Source organism: Solenopsis invicta, chromosome 3 (assembly GCF_016802725.1).
Source record: "Solenopsis invicta isolate M01_SB chromosome 3, UNIL_Sinv_3.0, whole genome shotgun sequence".
Taxonomy (NCBI): Eukaryota; Metazoa; Arthropoda; class Insecta; order Hymenoptera; family Formicidae; genus Solenopsis; species Solenopsis invicta.
The window spans coordinates 2,556,367-2,576,562 of record NC_052666.1 but is presented as its reverse complement, the minus strand read 5'-3'; the positions used below and the strand labels follow the sequence as shown (position 1 = coordinate 2,576,562).

Genomic DNA, 20,196 nt, shown 5'->3' with positions numbered 1-20,196 from the left:
CTTATGTGCATCATTTTACTAGTGTACTGATACAATTCTGCGAATGGGATGTTAATTAAAAGAGAGAGTTTGTGAAGAAACAACAAACCGACACCAAGGACCTCACTCTGCCGAGATACAACTTTGTAATGAAGGTGTGAATTGATAATTGTACGATGTTGTCGAAGAAATACAAGTCCGCGACAAAGAAATTAGCACACCCAATGTTCTTGTTATGTATTGCAATGAATTTACAACTAATTAATGAACAAATTGAAAGACATGCTGCAAGGATAACCGGAGAAAAATTCATATCTCAAGAAGATAACGCAGCGGTTCATAGTGCAAAAGTAGTAAAGTCCTATTTTTAAGATAATAATATTCCACTTTTGGAATGGCCAGCACGGATATAAATGAAAACTAGTGGATAAATCTTGTTAGAGCTATTTATGCCAATGAAAGATAATTCAATAGCATGAAGAAGTTAAAAGAATGTACACTCGGCAGTAAAATTAAAGGATCATTTATTCCGACTCTCAAAAAATAGGTGAAATTCAAGAGAATGTAACTTTGTTAAAAATAATCGTAAAAAAATGTTCAAAGAAAGCATTTTAAAGATTGAATTATCTAGTTTTGAGATTCATAGTTCAGTAAACGATTTAGAGATTGTTTACGAAGTTGCGCGAATTCAAATGGGAATGCGTCAAATCTGAAAACTTTTTACAAACTTTGCGAAGCTCCACGGCGTGAAATAAAAATTGCACGTGAATGCGGTTCACAGCATTCGAAAGCGTGAATCTTTACCTTTAATTTGCGTACTCGTTGAGCGTTGTACGATTTTTTTTCTCCGAGTTATTCAACGCTGAAGTAAAAATGGCCTTTTTTGCTTCAATGTTGAATAACTCAGTGAAAAAAAATCGTTCATCACTCAACAAATACGCAAATTAAAGATAAAGATTCACGTTTTCAAATGCTGTGAACCGTATTTTTGTAGAAGGTTTATCTCACGGCGTGAAACTTTGCAAAGCTTGTAAAAAATTTTGACGCATCCCCATTTGAATCCGCGCAACTTCGTAATACACAATTTGTAAATCGTTTAATGAATTATCAATCTCGAATCTGGAAATTTCAAGCTTTAAAATGCTTTCTTGAATATTTTTTTACGATTATTTTTGACAAAGTTACTCTCTTGAATTTCGCATATTTTTTGGAGACAAAATAGGGGATCTTTTAATTTTATTGCCTGGTGTCCCTTATTAGAATGGGAAAAAATTAATCAAAAACGAATTAAAAATTTTTATAAATCACTTCCAAAGCGAACGATTTCAATTATATAAAAGTCTGGGGATTGTACGAAATATTAAATATCGATTTGTCTTGGTAAATATCAACAGATTTTGATTACTTAAAATACTGTGCTTTTAATTTGTCGCGCCGATTTTCATGGATTCTTTTGTTTTTACAGATAAAATGAGTACTGTATTATGATTTTCGTACATACGTTGTAGAAATTTACATACAATACCTATGTATACGTGAAATTATATTTTTATAATTCATAAAATAATAATTAACAAAAACATTAGGCGTGGTATTCCTTCGTCGCGGACTGTAAACATAAAACCGGTATTCTAATTTATAAAATCGGAATTGTTTTATTTTTAAAATGCACACGATGCAATATATACTTAAATAAGAAAGTCATTAGGTTAACAAATCTGTTTATCTCGTGTCAAAAACAAAAACGCGTTGAAACGGAAATGTGAGGAATCGACGTTTTATCAAAGGAAAAGTCACGATTAACAAATCAATACTTTTGTACAGAAAATAATCGGATGATTTTCATATGCCGGCTTTAAAGCCCACAAGCTCGCGAACCGCATCCTCCGTCTGGATTGGTGGATATCCTGCCGACGGTTATCTGAATGCTGAAGCTTGAAACTTATTAATAATTACGTGTTGACCCACTGCCGCTTTTGGAGTCTGCGCTGTTTTAGCGCGTGGCTTAAGCGTTACATCCAACAAATGGAATGAATCGTTGTGTTGCATTTCGTTTCGTTATAGATAAAAGAAAAAGAGTGTAGATTTTCTCCCTTTAATTTTAATTATGCAATTATTTATTGGTTCCGGATTGATCGAAAAACTCCCTTACATATATCTTCTCGTACAACACCAGAGCTTGCAACATCGTTGATGCAACGTTGCAACAATATACAGAGATTGCAGTGCAATCTTGCGATAAGGAGATTTAAAAATATTGTGAAAAATATAAAGTTCTCTGTTTCCACGAGTAATGCGCTTATTGTCAGAGTTCTATTACCATTTTCTTAAGACTTTTATTTAAGCAAGCGAGTTTTTAAAAATATTAAAGCCAGTCTCTTATGATAAAGGGGGGAATTCGGTTTTTTTGGCCAAAAATATAGTAAAATTTAGGAATTTTTTTTCAGAAACTAACTATTCAATTAATTTGAAATTTGCGCCATGTTTTTATCCACGTTTTAAGAACGTACAGTTTTTTTTTTGTTAATGTTGAATTATAAATAGAGAAGTTACATGTAATTGAATATCACGCTGCGCAAAGTTCTTCATCTACTGGTGTGCACGACATTGATCTTCCAGGTAATCCGAAACAGAAAAATGAAACGGCGTTTTACTTTATACACACGTAGTTTCAGTTCGATGAACCAGAATTAAGAAAAAAAGATTATTACGGAAGTTATTAATTTTCAAATCAAAGCTATAGTTTTTACTATCAAAATTCGTCCATTTTTATTATGTAAAATATAAATATGCAACTTATCAATATTCTGGTTCGTCACACGATAAAATAATGAACATTTACTGAACACGCAGGCCAAGTTTGAAGATAATCGGTTCAACGGTTACAAAAATATCATGCACACTATCCGCAAAAATGCCGAGAATTCGAGAAAACGGCGTTTAAAGTTTTAAGTTTAGTTTATATAAAGTATATCAAGTACTTACATGATTTTTCTGTTACTCAGCTATTCCAAGGCCATATGGTAGTCCTTCCTCTTCTTCGTAGAATAGGTTTTGAGCCATTTGTTTCCCTCTGCGCTTTGTCCGAGCTTCTTTTGTAGCCTCGAGGCTGCGTCACGCTGATCTTTCAAGCTGCGGTATTGATCTCGCTCTTCGGAATATATTTTGGCTTTTTCTCCTATAATTCTTCCTATCGCTGTCATAGTTTTAAAAACAGTATAAAAACCTTCATTAAAAATTCCGGTTGCTAAATAAGCCGCAATTTCAATCATTTCCGGTTAACAATGAAGGTGTTCAGTCGCGAATCGCAGGTAGAATAAAAACTCTCGGTTATTATTTTGAGTTTCACCGCCCATACATATCCTCCTAACAATTCTCTTGATGATAAATCTTCGAAAATTTACGGCTTTATGGCTTGCTGAACATCTTCACGTAACGGCAGTTCATGATCGATTCATCAAGACCTACGCTCTAGTCAAATTAAGTCTGACTCATAACTCCGGAAGTTTCACGAATTTCGAAATAAATTATTTTGGAGATATCCTTGAAATGTTAAATTAAAATATTCCGTACAAAAATAGATTTTTTTTATCCGAAAAACCGAATTCCCTGGCCTTAATTATTGCATAATATTATCATATTATTAAATCTTTAGATTCTTATTTTCTCTTAAGTGTCAGAAACCTTTTTAATGTATATAAAAGAGCTCTCGGAGAATTCTCTATCAAAATTCTAAAAGCAGATAATTTTATGTATGTATTCAGCGTTAAATTCCAGTCGCAGCTCATTTCGAGTTTTATTTCAATGTAAAAAGATTGAATTCAACGTTTAATTATTATTGATGATTAAATCCGTTACAATGTGATAGGAATAAACCGGTCACATGTAGCGTTAATCCTGCGATATGAGAATGAAATAATTCTGCTGATAATATGCTGCAAAATTCTACTTATCGCAAATAAAGATTACACATTTTAAAATAAAAGGCGCAGCATCATGAGATTTTTCAGCCATATTTTACCGAAATAATTCCTTGAAGAGGCAAGTCCTCAAAATTCAGTTGGAAGACAAAAGTACGTGAGACGTATTTTGACGATAAATTTTTTGGTTTTTCCGTAAAAATTAATTCGGGGACGTGTGATATTTCTGGAAGTTATATAAACCAAAATCTATTATTATAATGGCATTTGAAATATTCACGTCAGAAACAAGAAAATATATAATATTATAATATTGCAATATTGCAATATTTCCAAAAGCGGACGATTTCACCATTGCTGCAATGTTGCGGCAATGCTGAAGCAACATTTCGTAACGTTGCAATCTTGTAAAATATTACTGCAATCCTTCTGCGCCGTACAAGTTCTCATTTTAAAACTGAAGTCGACGTGGTAGTACTATAAATAGGAAGTGTGTCGGAAAAAAATAATCGCTTACGAATTATACGAATATTTTCAACAGTAAATTCAACAGATTAAAGATTAATTGTAGAATTATATTGATTACTGAAATTACGTTTTGGTGAAAAACTTTAGTTACTTATTAACATGGAATCTTATAAATGTCTTATTTTGATCAAGTAAACTTAATTGAAACAAGAGAACGCATATGTGAAACGCTTGATGGATTAACGACCGATTCTCTTAACTTAAAGAACATAAGGTATGATCAGAAATCTTCGCCAAGAATGGAGAAGAATTGTTGAATTTTTTAAAAGACACGTATTTCAGCCAAATGAAAGAACTGTCTCGAAGCAGACGTTATTTTTAATTAATAGAAGGTCGAGTTGTAAAGTTTGACTTGTAGCGATATTACGAAGGTATTCAACATCTAAAATCATCTTGAAAATCGTCTTGGCGACTTAGCGCAACGAAACAGATTATAATAAGAGAGATTCGGACCGACGGACACGTCAGACCAGAATACCAACTATAATTAAGTCGCACTTCCGCTGGGATCCAAATCTGGATTTCATAATGACTGTGTTTCAAGTCCGACGAGTATACGGCGCGCAGTTCGCGCGTAGGTTTGGAACCGTAAAAAATATATCAAGATCGCTGTGACCTACATAGGTCTTCTCTTTAAGTTTGATATTTTCGTAAGCTCGATTTTCACTTAATTTCACTTATTGTCGCTTGAAAGAGAAGTTCATCTAAGATATATTAATTATCGCCAAGAATATCAACACATGCCTCAGTAGTCGAATTGTTAAGACGCCCGTGCAGAATGTAGGAAGATCCCGATTCGAATCGTACTAAGGTGCTATTTTTGTCTCAATAAATTCTTCACGCTGATGTAAGCCGTCTCACATTTAGTATAAGGTTGCCGAAATCGCATCACTTTTGACATAAATGCTTACAACTACTATAAGAAATTATGAGAATTATTTTTAATTTTCTTACATCATAATAAAGTACATTTCTCCTTTCATATTTTTTTTTTTTAATTTTATGTAATGCCATAAATTTTTAAATGACGATTTTTAAGAAGTCTTTAAATAATACGATTTAGGCAACCTCCTAAATCACAGGTTAATATTACTCTTAGGCAAAACAACACTTTTTCTGTTAGATTCTTTCTTCTCGAGCAAAAACGTGTTAGATAAAGAAATTGTTGTAAAAATTATTATTAAATGCCTTACAACAATTTTTAGCTATTGCGTATTGGTATATTAGCGCCAGTAAAAAACGGCGGACTACTAATTGAATAATTCGATAAGCGATTGTTAGAATTTGTCGCCTAATAACGGAGATAATCTCTGCAATAACCATAACTCTTTTCTCAACATATATTTAAAATTTAATTTTTTGCCAAGTTTTTCTGAAATTCCTGCACTGTGCTTTGTAGAGAAAAGAGAAAGAGAGAAAAAAATTTCTTAAATTTTTTAATAGAAATTCTCAATAAACAAGTTTTAGATCAAAATTTGTTGCCTACACTTATCTTCAAAATGTATAGTATCAGATTTAGAATCAGAAAATCGCAGCAATCCAGTTTTACCTGTTTAATTTATTCCGATCCGTATTCAGGTTTGGAAATCCAACGAGATCTATAATAAGAGTTTGTTTACCTATTGTGTTACAGACGTTCTGCGTGGTGTCCAAGAGATTCCGCAAGAACTACATTCATAGATTTACGGCAACCAACAGTTGGTATATATTCTCCCCATGGAATCCTATACGGCGGACCTGTATCTTCCTGAGTACAAATCAGTACTTCGATTACGTGGTCATGGCTACTATTCTTCTTAACTGCGTCTTCCTGGCCATGACCGAAACCGTCGAGGAAGCCGAGTAAGTATAGACCGTTGTCTCATACCTGTAGTAGCGATAATTTAATTCGGCCTATCGTTGCGTCCAGCCTTGAGGAACAGGTAGTTATGGAAAGACTACCTGGGATATGGGCAGGGCAGGGAAGAACGTAACAAACGCTTTATCTCGTGGCCGTACTAGACGGACGTACGACACGAAGGAGAACGCACTTTTGTGACTCCGAAATATGGTTCATGTATCACGGCAAGCTTTAACACTTTTTCGAGAGCCGTGCGCTCGTCGGTCCTGATTTGAGTCAGAGAATCTGATCTCTTTAACTCGAGATCGGACCTAACGTAATCTTTTGTTAGGAGAGCGACGAGATAGGTTAATTAAATAATTATTTGACGTTTGGAATTTCTTGTAAATTAAATTAACGTGTATTTTATGAATTTGATACATAATAAAATCTTAGAGCTATAAAATTTGTTATAATTACGGTTGCCGAGTTTTGTTATAATAAATGAATTTGATTGACATATTCTATTGTCATAAATGTCTAACATTGCCTATTGAAATTTTGTGTGGGTATAAATAAATTTTTGACACTTGATATAAGACAAACAATAAGTTGTAAGATCGATATATATATTCATTTATTTATTTATTTCCATATTTTAAGAGTATGTACCGCTTAATATCAGGAAGAGACGGAATTACTTTAACTTGTCTAAGATTAAATAGGAGGAAGTAAGGTAATTGTGTAAAAGTCTGAGGTAACGCTGTGTTGGGAAGGGATGGTCAGGACCATTGTCAGGCAGGAAAAGAGGGGTGGTTATTCCCTCCAAAAACTCCACGCTTAACGTTGAATTTGCGGGGAAAGGAGGGTAAGGAAAATCGAGCTGGACCGGGGAATAGGATGGACTGGGATGGAGGAGGAGTGTGGAAGTTTATTCTATAGGTTAATTGGGACGAAATCTAATGGGCAGGATACGGGGGGAGAGTTATAAGGAACTTCATGTTCCTCGAAGGGGGGGGGGGAAGGAGGAAGAGAAGACGAAGGTGGGGAAAGATGGGGAAGAAAACGTTTGCGAGTTGAGTGCCCCTCGAGGAACCGGTTTCTGCGCCGGTGGCGCATCCCCCTGCTCTTCGGTGTGCCTCGTTCAGTTCGAGGAAGATTGCCGCCTAACGCGTTCTCGAAGACGACCCCGCACCCCGACGGTTGCCACGCGATTTTCCGTTACTGTAGATTTTCTCCACTGACAATTGATATTTTAATTAATTAATTGAAGGAATTCGGAGGAAGAATGAGAGTGAAAGTGAGACTTACTTATTGGCAGATTAAGGAGAGCCGGTGGCTTGGCTTGTGAAGACCTCACTAAGGGCGCTGGGGTCCCGAAGATTGTTGCTTCTGACTTGATTCGCGAAACTACGATTATTGGGCACTGTTTTTATTTTTTTTTTTAAACGAGTTGAAGTAACGCGCACAGCTCCGAGTCGAAACTCGAAAGAATTAAGTGTATCTGAAGTCGTCGCTCACAGCTTCGAGTCGGAACTTAAGTTATGTAGGGTGCTAGGAAGTTGGGACATTTTATAAGATTTGAAAAAGGGCGTAGAGTTAACCGAATGGATGGAATGGACATTTGATTGGTGGGAGATTCTCGTAATTTCTACGAGTTTTATCTCGTTTCAGAAATTCAGCTTGTTCGTTGAATAATTCACCAACGCCCCTCTGCGATGATTTTTCGAATAATTTTTCATTGGTTAATTCTCGGTTTTTCCCCGAGTTTTCTTAATTCTAAGAAGGGCGAATTATTGGATCACCCAATCGCTCAAGGGGTGCTCAATTCTTGAACAAATCTGTTAGGATATATGGTAACTTGGAGGTTAAGACTAAAGACAGTACTTTATTCTCGTTATTCGCATTGTTTTAGCTAATTTCAAAAAAGACAATATTTCTTTTATCTAAGATAAAGATGAAGATTGTGTACGGTATAATAATCTATATGAAGATAAGATGAAGTTATTCCTTCATCTAGATGATTATCTAGACAATTTTATATAAATAACGGCAAACACTGTCCATTATTAGTGCCAAATTACATTTAATAAATAATCCCTTAAAAAAAACTTGATAAACTTGTTTCAATAAACTAATTACTGATCAGTAACTGATGATATTTTATCAGTTAACTGACGAAATATAATCAGTTACTGATCAGTAATCAGTTTATTGAAACAAGTTTATCAACTTTTTTTTCAAAGGATATTAGTAAGTATAATACATTCGCGTATAATAAAGTCAAATATTATTAAAAATTTATTACATCAAAATCCGCTTTAGAAATAAATCTGATAAAGAACAAAATTTTGTAATGGAAAAGCTTCTCATATTTCCATACGCTTGTGAAGCCTCTATTGAATGTAATAACGTTGAAAATTTTACCAAGAAAAATTCATTTTTGCATCGCACGAAATCTGTTTAAACTTTTTGTTTTGAGATTGAAGATAACTTCGTAGCTAAATTAATTAATAATTTGCTCTTAAAGTCATGTTTATAAATAATGATACTTGCGGAATAATAATGAGTTCGATATTGTAATTCGCGTGAATGGCATCTTTATTACTGAAGCTATTGTACTATTTTCTTTGTTCTTTTGTTCCTTTATTCCTTCAGTCATAAATGTGCAAACATTAGAGTGTTCTAAAGACAATTAAGAGACAAAGGCAGATAATTACCAGCAGTCGCGTTATACGAAATATCTTCTCGCAAAATGCGTGCGAACGCAAACGTATTATTGCGATTTTGACAGCTGTTACTTCTTGATGTCATGAAAACTCTGACAACCTCCAAATTTATTTGCTAAGAAAAATTTCTAATTTTGAATTCTCCGTTTTCTGTGTAAAGACACAATTATTCCGTGAAAGTATCAAAATTGATAAGATCATTGCACCTAATGGATATGAACAAATAGAAACTTAATATAACTACAAAATATAATTACATTTTCAAATAAAAAAAACTGCTTTTATAAAATAAATAAAAATTAAAACTGAATACATTTATTAATTTGCAATTTATTATTTTGAAACTTTATTATTTTAATATTGTGTTCATAAACAATCATTTACTGGTAATCATTCAACAATTGGTACAGTGACTATTAAATTTACATTTATTAGATTTAATTTTGTTTATTACAATCTGTCAAGTTGCAACGTTCAGTAAATTTTATAGTTGTACTAGTATCATGAAAAATATTTTTCCATTGAAATATGTTTACTGCGAATTCTGAGAATGATTATTCGTAGAAAATCGGTAATAAATCTATTATCTATAGTTACTACTCTATAAACTAATAATAAGGGTTGGGTAAGTTAATAAACTTTTTTAACTAAATTAAGTTAAAATTGATGACGCATAAAATTAATTTAGTTAATTTTACGTTAAAAGATATATGAATAAAAAGATTAACTTAGTTAAAGTTACGTTAAGATTAAATTAACGCAAGTTAAAATAAAAGTTAATTTTCAAAAGTGCTTTATTCTAAATAACAAAACAATTATAGTATAAATTATCAAAAAAAAATTTTGTTTTATTTATAATTCAAGTTTATATGAAGTAAAGAAAAAATATTGCTTTTTATATAGAGATATGTATTCTTTTACAATTTTTACATTTTGTAATTAAATTATTAAAAATATGATTTTACGTATAATGTAAAATACAACCTTACATATGATATATCGATAAAATATAATCCTAAAATTATCAAGAATAAAAATAAAATTTATCAAGATTAAAGTATTCATTAAATTTTAATAAGAGCGTTATTTCGAAATGACGATCGGTTTACTTTCGTCGTAAGATATCAAATAGCAAACCACCTGCAGTAAACATTCGTTTTACAAGTGTTGAGGCTGGTACTGATGTATTATACCGTCATTTATAAGACGGATAAAAAAAATTAAAGTAGAAAAAAAGTTAATAAGTTAATGTTTAAAAATAACTAGTTACAGTTAAAAATTAACGCATTTAAGATCGACTAAATTAAGTTAAAAGTTATTAACATTTCAATTTTTCGCTTTAACTTTATAACTAGTTACTACCCAAGCCTGCAGAACTAACTAACTAATTGTGTGCAGATTAGTTCAATTGAATCTATTTACAGAGAATATTTAGAATAATGCAATTTTGAAAATGAACTTTTATTTCAACTTGCGTTAAATTAATCTTAACGTAACTTTAACTGAGTTAATTTTCTTTATTCATATATCTTTTAACGGTTTACATCACTTATGTCTACGTTTGTGTGTATAATGTCATGAAAGAGCTCATTTGCTAGTTGGTTTGAATGGGAATCTAGCCTAATAATATACACCGAGGCATATTTCTCTATCATTCTTTTTACAGTTACAACGCTAAGATCTCGTCGTACGATATCATTTGTCATGAACCGAGGCGTGTCTCCTATAATTCTCACGGCTTTAGATTGGAATCTTTCCAGAATTTCGATGTGTGAATCTATAGTTACACGAACATATTTTAGTAAAAAAAAAAAATAATAATAATAATAATTATTATTATTATTATTATGACTAACAAGGGAACATGTGACAATATTCAAGCAAAGATAAAAAGTTTAGCGATATTCAAGTAGAGATAAAAAGTTTAGCGATATTCGAGTAGAGACAGAGAGCGAGAAAGAGAGATAGAGAGAGAGATAGAGAAAAAAAAGTGGGAGAAGGGATGAGCTTGAGGCTTGTGGAAGGGAAGAAAATTCCGAATAGGCAGAAGGCATTGAACCTGCCGAATAGTCAGGTCAGAACGCTCTCAACCTGCCGACGTGTCCGAATTCTTCGTACAAGACCGAAACGTACGTGAATCACGAGTGATCGGTGATATTCAGCGTACATACGCAGCCAAGTTCAGCTCGATAGTGGGAAAGAGCATCTTCCGAGTGGAACGTTGGAGACCGAGGACGTGGACCACGTGCGTCCTGTTGCATTGAGAATAAGCAACCAAGTTCAGGCTGATGCTGGGAAAGCGAATCATCCGAACGGACCGTTGGAAAACCGAGGATCCCTTCCCTGGAGCGGAACTGCAAAGAAGAAGCCCGGCGTATAAAAGCGAGGAGACGGAGTACGGCCCATTGGCGACATGCAGATCTCTCTCAGGTCAACTCGTCGTTAGTTCACTGATTATTACGGAATTTTGTTGTACCTCGATCGCCACCGGATTAGTGTAACGCGACGTTAGTGTCATCATAATTGTTTTGCAATCAGAAATTGCCGCGTGTTAACATTTCAATACGCGCATTATTATTTTATTCGAACACAGTAGATTCTTAATCGTTCCTCGCTCGTAATCCGTCGCCCGATACGTATCTATGCAAATTAGTTCATTTCAGTGCCTCAGAACCGTTACATTCGTCGCCCGAACAGAATTGTGAACAGTATATACGCACATATAAGAAAAGTCAGAAGTAAATACGGAAGAGAATAACGGACAGAGATACGCGTGTTGGGCGTAGGATACGAGCGAGCGCATTAATAGAGGTGACAACATTCGCGTGAATATTGACGATGACTGATGAAAACTCGACGGACAAAATAAGCGACTATACGAAAATAAACATCAGATTAGAGAATGTAAAAAAAAATTTACTGGAAGTTCAGAAAGTAATGAAGGACATTGAAGAACTGCGTATAGAGTGTTACAAGTGCATGGAGGACGCATCGCGGCGGATCGCGTGCGACCAGGAGCGGGTAAGCACGATTCGGTACAAATTTACTAAGTCGCAGCAAAAAAGGTTTTATGAAATAAGGCACTGCTTACAAATATTACAGTTAGAATATGAGCCGGAGCGAGAGATAACGAGCGCGCGTAATAGTTTTAGCAGTCAGAAATCGTCAGTCGTTGCGCATTCAGGGACGCGACAAGTTTACTTAGACATAAAAGTACCGAAATTTAGGAACGAAGATAACAAACATCCGATGGAATACTTGAACGACTTAGATAAATGTTTTAGAAAGAGAAATCTTTCGGACTCGACGAAATTATTGATGATAAAAGACAACTTAGAGGATGAAGCGAAAAGTTGGTTTGAAAATAATAAGTCGACAATAACGACATTCGATTCATTTAAAAAATACTTCAGGAAAACGTTCTTTTCAACTACGATTCAGTTGAATATAAAAGAAAAGTGGCGGCTGCGACAATTTAAAAATGAAAATATGTCTTTGGAAGCTTATTTTTTTGATCAGCTGAGAATCGCGGAACATTTTGAGCCTAAAATGTCGAATTTCGACATAAATTTCAAAATATCAAAACAGCTACCGTCGCGAGCGCGAGAGGCATTGGTAGGTGTAGATTTTTATAAGGCGCAGGCGATTATCACCAGGTTGCGATATCTCGATTCAAATCCCGCGAAAGAAGAAGCAAAAGATAAAAGGCGCGATAGAAATGAGAAGCAAAATAATCAAATTGCGACACAAACTGATAAAGCGAACGAAAGAGAGACAAATAGCCCGCGCGATAGTAATAAGTCGTACAAAAGTAATAGAAAACGAATTCAAAATCAGTCGAACGGTTGTAATAATAGAAATCATCAAAAGAGAAATGAGGAGGAATGGAAAAATCAATATTTGGTTATAGATTTGATAGATAGACCTCAATTTTGCAATAATTATAAAATGTTTATAAATAACGCGCCAATTATTCCTAGAAACAGATTTGTTTTTGAGAATATGCTCAATACATATTATCAATACCAACATTTTGCAAATCGGCATCCTGGTGGTCTAATGCCATCATTTAATGTGCCACTTTTACCATTTGATCCAATGCGATTCCCGAGAATGCCAGGAATTTATAATTTTGTACATGCTCCCCACGCGCGCCTGAGACACCCATAACAGATATATATATATAAATGAAACAATTTCCTTATTGTTAATACAACGCACTAAAAAGATATATATTTAATACAAATGTGGCAAACGTTTCTCAGTAACCGAGCAATCGACAAAATACCAACAGAACATTTAAATAAGAAGTATGCTAGGGAAAAATAAAGGTCCGACGGCGAGTGAGAAAACAGATATAGAGAACAATTTCGAATATGGTGTGGAGTTTGGCGAAGTTGAGCAGAGAGGTGCTGAAAAGACGATTATCAAATGTTTTAACAAATTTCATATGTGACCACACATCACAGTACTGGATCTGTTCCATATGAGATAGAATTTGGAATGGAAGGATCCAGGCATTTAGGGTAAAAAAGATAATTAAATATCATGAGCGAATAAAAGTAAAATTAGTAGGTATTAGAAAGTATGAAAAGAAATGCCAAAAAGCGTAAGAGAGATCGGAAAAGTATTGATAAAATCAAATTTGAAATTGATGAACGAGTGTTGTTACGCGGACCACATATTTTTAGAGCGTTGCATAAACAATAAGGAAATTGTTTCATTTATATGAGAGGCCGTGTGAGATAAACAGAATTGTAAATAATAATTCGAATTATGCACAGTAGACAATCATGCGAAAATTAAAGGTGTATATAACAGGTAATCTTTAAAAAAATATTGAAAAGCGGACGAAAAATTGAGTAAATTAAACAATTTCTTTAATATAAAAAAGCGTTATAAAAGAAAATTAAACTAGAAATAAAATTAAAATTATTAGTTACATTAATTTATACATGAACATCTTGTATTGGCTCTCACGGCATTAATTCATATTTTGATTGTAAATTAAATTTAAACATGTACAGTAATCGAAAGCAGCATAATAGGCAAAAATTGTATATAGGATAAAGTCGTCTATTATGGAATATGTTCCTAATATGAGGTGGCGAGGTTTCTGCTACATTAATAAACGCATGTGGTTGATACCATCATAAACTTATTACTTTTGAAATCTATTTAGTAGAAAATTCGTTATTAGATTATGCGTGCAGTCGTTGAAAAAAAATTTTTTAATTGAATGTTTTTAAGATTTATTGAGATGTCTTTAAACCTTGTTTATTATAAAATAAACAAATATTTGATAATGAATTCTGCATGCAGTGATAAAGTAAAGTCGTATTAATAAGAAAATCTCATAATAGACGACTTTACCCTAATAAGCATTTTTATTCAACGTGTCACCTCTCGTCAAATAAAAAGCGGATGTTGTGTGGCGATATACAAATAGAGATAAAAAAATTGAGTGATATTTTAATAGAGAGAGAGAGAGAGAGAGAGAGAGAGAGAGAGAGAGAACGAAAGAGAAGTTGAAAAAGGAATGAGCTTCTGGAAGGGAAGAAAATTCCAAATAGGCAGAAAGCATTGAACCTGCCGAATAGTTTCGAAAAGTCTAGAAAATTTCGAATAGTCAGAACGCTCTCAACCTGTCGACGTGTCCGAATTTTTTGTACAACACCAAGGCGCACGTGAATCACGAGTGACCGATCTCCAGAGTACGCAATCAAATTTAGATAGATACTGGGAAAGAGAATCTTCCGAGTGGACCGTTGGAGATCGAGGATGTGGATCACGAATGCCCAATTGCATCCAGCGTAAGCAGCCAAGTTCAGGTCGATGCTGGGAAAGAGAACCATCCGAGTGGACCGTTGGAGACCGAGAATCTCTAGAGCGAACGTGGAGCAACGAGGCCCGACGCATAAACGTGAGGAGACGGAATACGACCCATTGGCTACGTGCAGATCTCTCCATCTCTCTCAGCTCAACTAGTTATTAACTCACTAATTATTAAAGCATTTTGATGTACTTTGATCGCCGTTGGATTAATGTAACACGACGTTAGTGTCATTATAATTATTTGTAATCAGAATCTGATCGCCGCATCGTAACATTTCAAAACATGTATTAATTTATTCGAATACAGTACATTCTTGATCGTTCCTTGCTTATCCGTTACCCGATCCTCAGAACCGTTATAACCTTGTTATTTAATGTTGAACAAGAATAAAGTGATTTATTTCCCTTTTCCGTCAATGCCTACACTCTAATATCTGAATTCAGTAAAATTCTAAATCAGAAAACTTCGAAACAATGGAAAATTAATTGAGGTAATAAAAAATAGTAATAATAATAATAATAGCAAGTTAACTTTTAAATCGCATGACAATTGGGTGTGCGCATCGCTGCCGCACCGTACACGTCGAATTGAGAAAACTTGAAAGTTGGAATCTATAAAATTATTAGAAGATTCCTTCTTATCTTTCGAGATAAATTAACGATTAAACTCATATAGTAATAACAGTAAAGTATTAAACTTTTGTTCACATAATGTTTCTGTGTTATAATGTACACAAGCCGACCGGTTTGTACCGTGCCGTACAAACAGAATCAAAATTTCACAAGAATTTTAATTATGTTAATACATGAAACATGAGGAATTCACGTCATAGTATCCGCGAGATATAAGAGCGAAATCGGAGCTCCTAACTTCAGATCGGGCTTGATAATTAACAAGAATCGTTTCTCAAGCGACTGCCGAAACGCAGACCACCAGATTTCGATCGCTCCGACGGGTGAGTTACCGTCTGGTTAAATATAAATTACCGAATTAGCCTGGTCAGATGCCTTTTCCTTTCCACGCATTACGCGCTTTCTAATATCCATATCCTTTCCCAACAAAGCGTTTCGCTGCGGAGCTACCTGCCTAGCAGAAGCTCTTGCGGCGACTCTTCGGTTTCCTTCCGACGAAACCTCACCATTAACCACACTGTACCAAAAGTTGCAAATCCCGCTACCTTACACAGGGCATCCGAGCAGATCTATTCTAACATTACGTTTAAAAAGTTCATTTCACTTAAATTTCAATCCTCCGCGTAAAAACGACTTCTTTCGTTACAGCTCATAACCAAAAATCTCAGCAGCTTCTTCTCGTTCTCTTAATTTCACGAACAGCTGGTAAGCTATCACACACCGATGCACACACACGCACGCACGCACGCACACACATACACGCACGCACGCACACGCACGCACGCACACACGCACGCACGCACACATGCACGCACGCACGCACGCACGCACGCACGCACGCACACACGCACGCACGCACGCACGCACGCACACATACATGTATAGTATATATATAGAGGAATATATACGTACATACAAATATATATATATTCCCCTAACAGCACATGACATCTAATGAATGTTGTGATATAGTATAAATATACGTACGGTATTATGATATTGTACGAATATTCGTACGATACCTAGACTATTCTAAAATATTCGTACGATATCTTGTGCTGTTAGGGTCTCATGGTAAGTTAATAAAACAAATATAAACTCGAACCATGGAAAGATTCAGGGGAGAATGGGCAGAAAGAAGGCACGTCGCGCTTACGCGGGTAGACGCTGGCAATTTCTAAGGAGACAGATGCGTGAGAGCCACACTCCAAAGAAATTCGACCCCTCGGTATTTCCGACCCCGCGGCTCAGTCCTCAACCTTCACCTACGGAGGTACGAATAGATTTAGATGCCCCTCTCCCGTCAATGCCTACACTCGACACCGAGGACTCCCAGCCACCGCAGAAAAATACATCGAAGCCGCGAATAAAGTTCACACCGGCTCCGCAACAGGAACCTATTCAAACACCCGCAGAATCCACTCCGACGCGCAAATCTACACGTCCCTTACCCCTTTCCGTTACGATCCGGAAGCCAGGCAACACTAACAGCAAGACTGTTCCAACAGCTCGTCAGAAATTGCCTCGGATTATTGAAGATATAAAGCTCAGAATGGACATACAAAGGGTCCCTCACGGGTATACACTTTGTGAGTAACACAATAGGCTTATTCTCGCATACTTTTGTAATTAAATGTATAACCGTAAGAGTGAATAGTAATTTCACTTCTGAATGACCCTCATTTACGTTAATGTTCTATACGTGCGCTCATATGTTTAATTCACTACGTAAGTTCAGTTGCGTTCACTCACTCTTATTCTTATATTAGTTAAGCGTTTATATATTGACACATTTATTTTCATTCACACAAACATGATATTCAGATACGTCTATATACTTGTTATCGTTATATAACCACTGCCAAATGTAATAACTACCAAATATATAGTGAAGTAGTGTCAATTAAATATTTAGTCAATGTAACAAAAAATAATTTTACTTTATTCAACATTTAGTAACTTACACCAAATTCGATAATGTACCTACTACATATTTAAAAAAATAAATTTAATTTTGCTTATATTGACAAAGTATTTAATTGATACTATTTTGGTTGATACAATTTCTGGTTATAACCAGATTTTTCTTTCAGTGCATTTATACTGTTGCGTTCACACAATTACACAATGCTTTTCACACATTTAATATCTATGTATATACATATATATATATATATATATATATATATACATATATATATATATATATATATATATATATATTTATATAAATCCTCATTTATATAATTATTTCTATTCATTCTTACAACTACAAATATATACACATATATGTATATAGTCAATTATTCACATTTACACATGCGCTCTAACAAATTATAATAATTAATTTATATTTATACAAGTCCTTCGTATTATTGTATTCATTTATACAAGCGCACAACTTTCAAACAATTATACATGCGTACAATTATTCGCATACAAACAATCAAAGATGTATATACATTTATTTAACCTCACGCACATACTCTCTGTCACGCCTGATAAACTCTTTCAAATTATTATAAAATAAACACTATTTTATTTTCTTAATTTTTCGCTTATTAATCATCGAATCCTACATCTTTCCATTTTCCCCCTTTTTTACCTATACGCAATAAAGCGTTGTTATGTTCTGGACACAGCACACACGCACGTATCAAACATAACTGATGACAGCTGCCTTAAAATACAAAAAATTATTCGTAAGCACCGCGGACGTAATACCATATTACATTTTTCCTCTATTAATACATTTTGGCACGTATAATTTTTATTTTCCATTAATTATCAAATTCTTATACTTGTGTACAAAACTATATAAGGGAAATGTAAAAGCTATATAGAGGAACCCGGGGCATAATGAACCTACGGGGATAATGGGACAAAATCGATAACTTTTCATAGAGACACTACTATATAACAAAATGTTATGCAATAATTACTAGATTTACTTTACTATACACTGTAAAAAAATTCAGTAAATTTACATATAGATGTAAAAATTATATGAATAGTCCCGTAACCATAAAAAAAATCTTGTAATTTCATATAAATTATGTAATTTAACAAAAAATATTTACTTTCATTAAGTACATATACCTTATTTTATACGGAAAATTAGGTATATAACAGAATATTTAAATATTATATGTATTTATCTAAATTTTGTAACTTTACGCAATACAACATTTCATGTATCGCTGTGAAATATAATGTGAAGAACGTTCACTGGGCGTGAAAACTCTGTCCACCTAGCATCACTATGTGCGGGCACAGTAAGTAGTCATTCTATTGTTTATAACATGTATGACAGAGAGACAATACTTGAATGTGTAATACGTAATACAATAATTGCAAAACGTATTGACCTTATCATTTCTATAATTTTCCGCACACGTTGCAAATTTAATTCTGCAATCTGCTTAATTACAAATTACAAAATTAATCTTACCTTTGTATATTGTAAATTTACAAACGCGTGGAAATTTAAAACTATTTAGTAACTTTACACCTATTATAGTGGATAATTTTGAAAAAATTTTTTTACAGTGTATGCTGTTTTTAGTTTTTGTATTATTTTTAGCTTAAAGTTGTTAGAAATTATTTAACGTATTCGCTGTGCTCTCCACAACTGAGTTAAAATTTCTAAGAATGTTTGCATAAAATAAGCAATAATAAAATTCTATTTTTTTATTACTGCTAATACAATTGTGTTAAATAATCTTTTCTTCCTACTTTAATAAAATATTTATGCAAATATATTTATTCTCTGTAATGTTTTATATTATTGAAGTAAATTTATGTACTTCGGAGCATAATGGGGCACAAGAACGCGAGGCAAAATAGCGCGCTGGCGGCATACATTAGTCGCGAATAAAAATGTACGTTTTCATTGTATTTTGCATTAAATTTTATGTAAAATATAATCACAGATGTTACAAAATTTTAACTTTTATTAATTTTTTGATAACAATATTACAATATATTTAAAAAATTATTAATAAAATAAATATCTAATTAATTGGAAGCCCAATAATATATTCCTACTTACATTAGGCGTTCTAAGTTTCTTTAAGAAATTTTGAACATTATTTTTGAAAAATAAGCAAGTTTTACGAGGTGCCCCATTACACCCCGCATAACGGGCTTAGTGAACGTTTTCGATAAGACAAGAATTTTGTCCTTTTAATCTACTCTTTGCAATAAAACTCATTTTTTCTTAAAATAGATATTCCAAAGAATACTTTAGTATAAAATAAAATTCAGTAATATAAAAGATTAAAAAAAAATTATTGAAATTGAAAGAGTAAATAAGTTATTATAGTTAATAATTAATTATTATTGTAAATAATTTATTAGTAAAAATATTTTAGTCAATTTTAATGATATCTAGGTTTTTTTAATTAAATTGAATTTATAATTAATTATTAATATCATTTATTTAATAAAAAATTAATTTGATTTATTTACTTTTAATATGTTTAAAACTAATTTAAAATAAGTATGCCCGTAATACCTCGGCTAATCAGACCGATAGTCACCTACGCAGCTGTAATATAATGCCAAAAATCGAGCAGAGAAAACAGTGCAACAGCAGCTGCAAAAGATCTAGAGGCTCGCCTTAGTGTTACAAGCCATGGACGCCTTATTAGACCTGCTGCACCCCCTTTATTTACCGGTTCAAAAAGAAGTCAGCAAGCTAAATCTTCAACCACAAACATATATCAATCGGCCGAACTGGACACATAAGAAT

The 20,196-nt window shown here is 33.6% G+C and overlaps 1 protein-coding gene across 2 annotated transcripts in view; it reads left to right on the top strand.

The window, feature by feature from the left end:
* Positions 1 to 20,196, top strand: part of LOC105193623 (sodium channel protein 60E) — a 226,986-nt gene that overhangs the window by 122,346 nt on the left and 84,444 nt on the right. For both annotated transcript variants that reach the window (XM_039446819.1, XM_026139038.2), the window contains exon 2: positions 6,061 to 6,269. In XM_039446819.1, the coding sequence (XP_039302753.1) occupies positions 6,061 to 6,269 (209 nt within the window). The remainder of the gene's footprint in view (positions 1 to 6,060; positions 6,270 to 20,196) is intronic.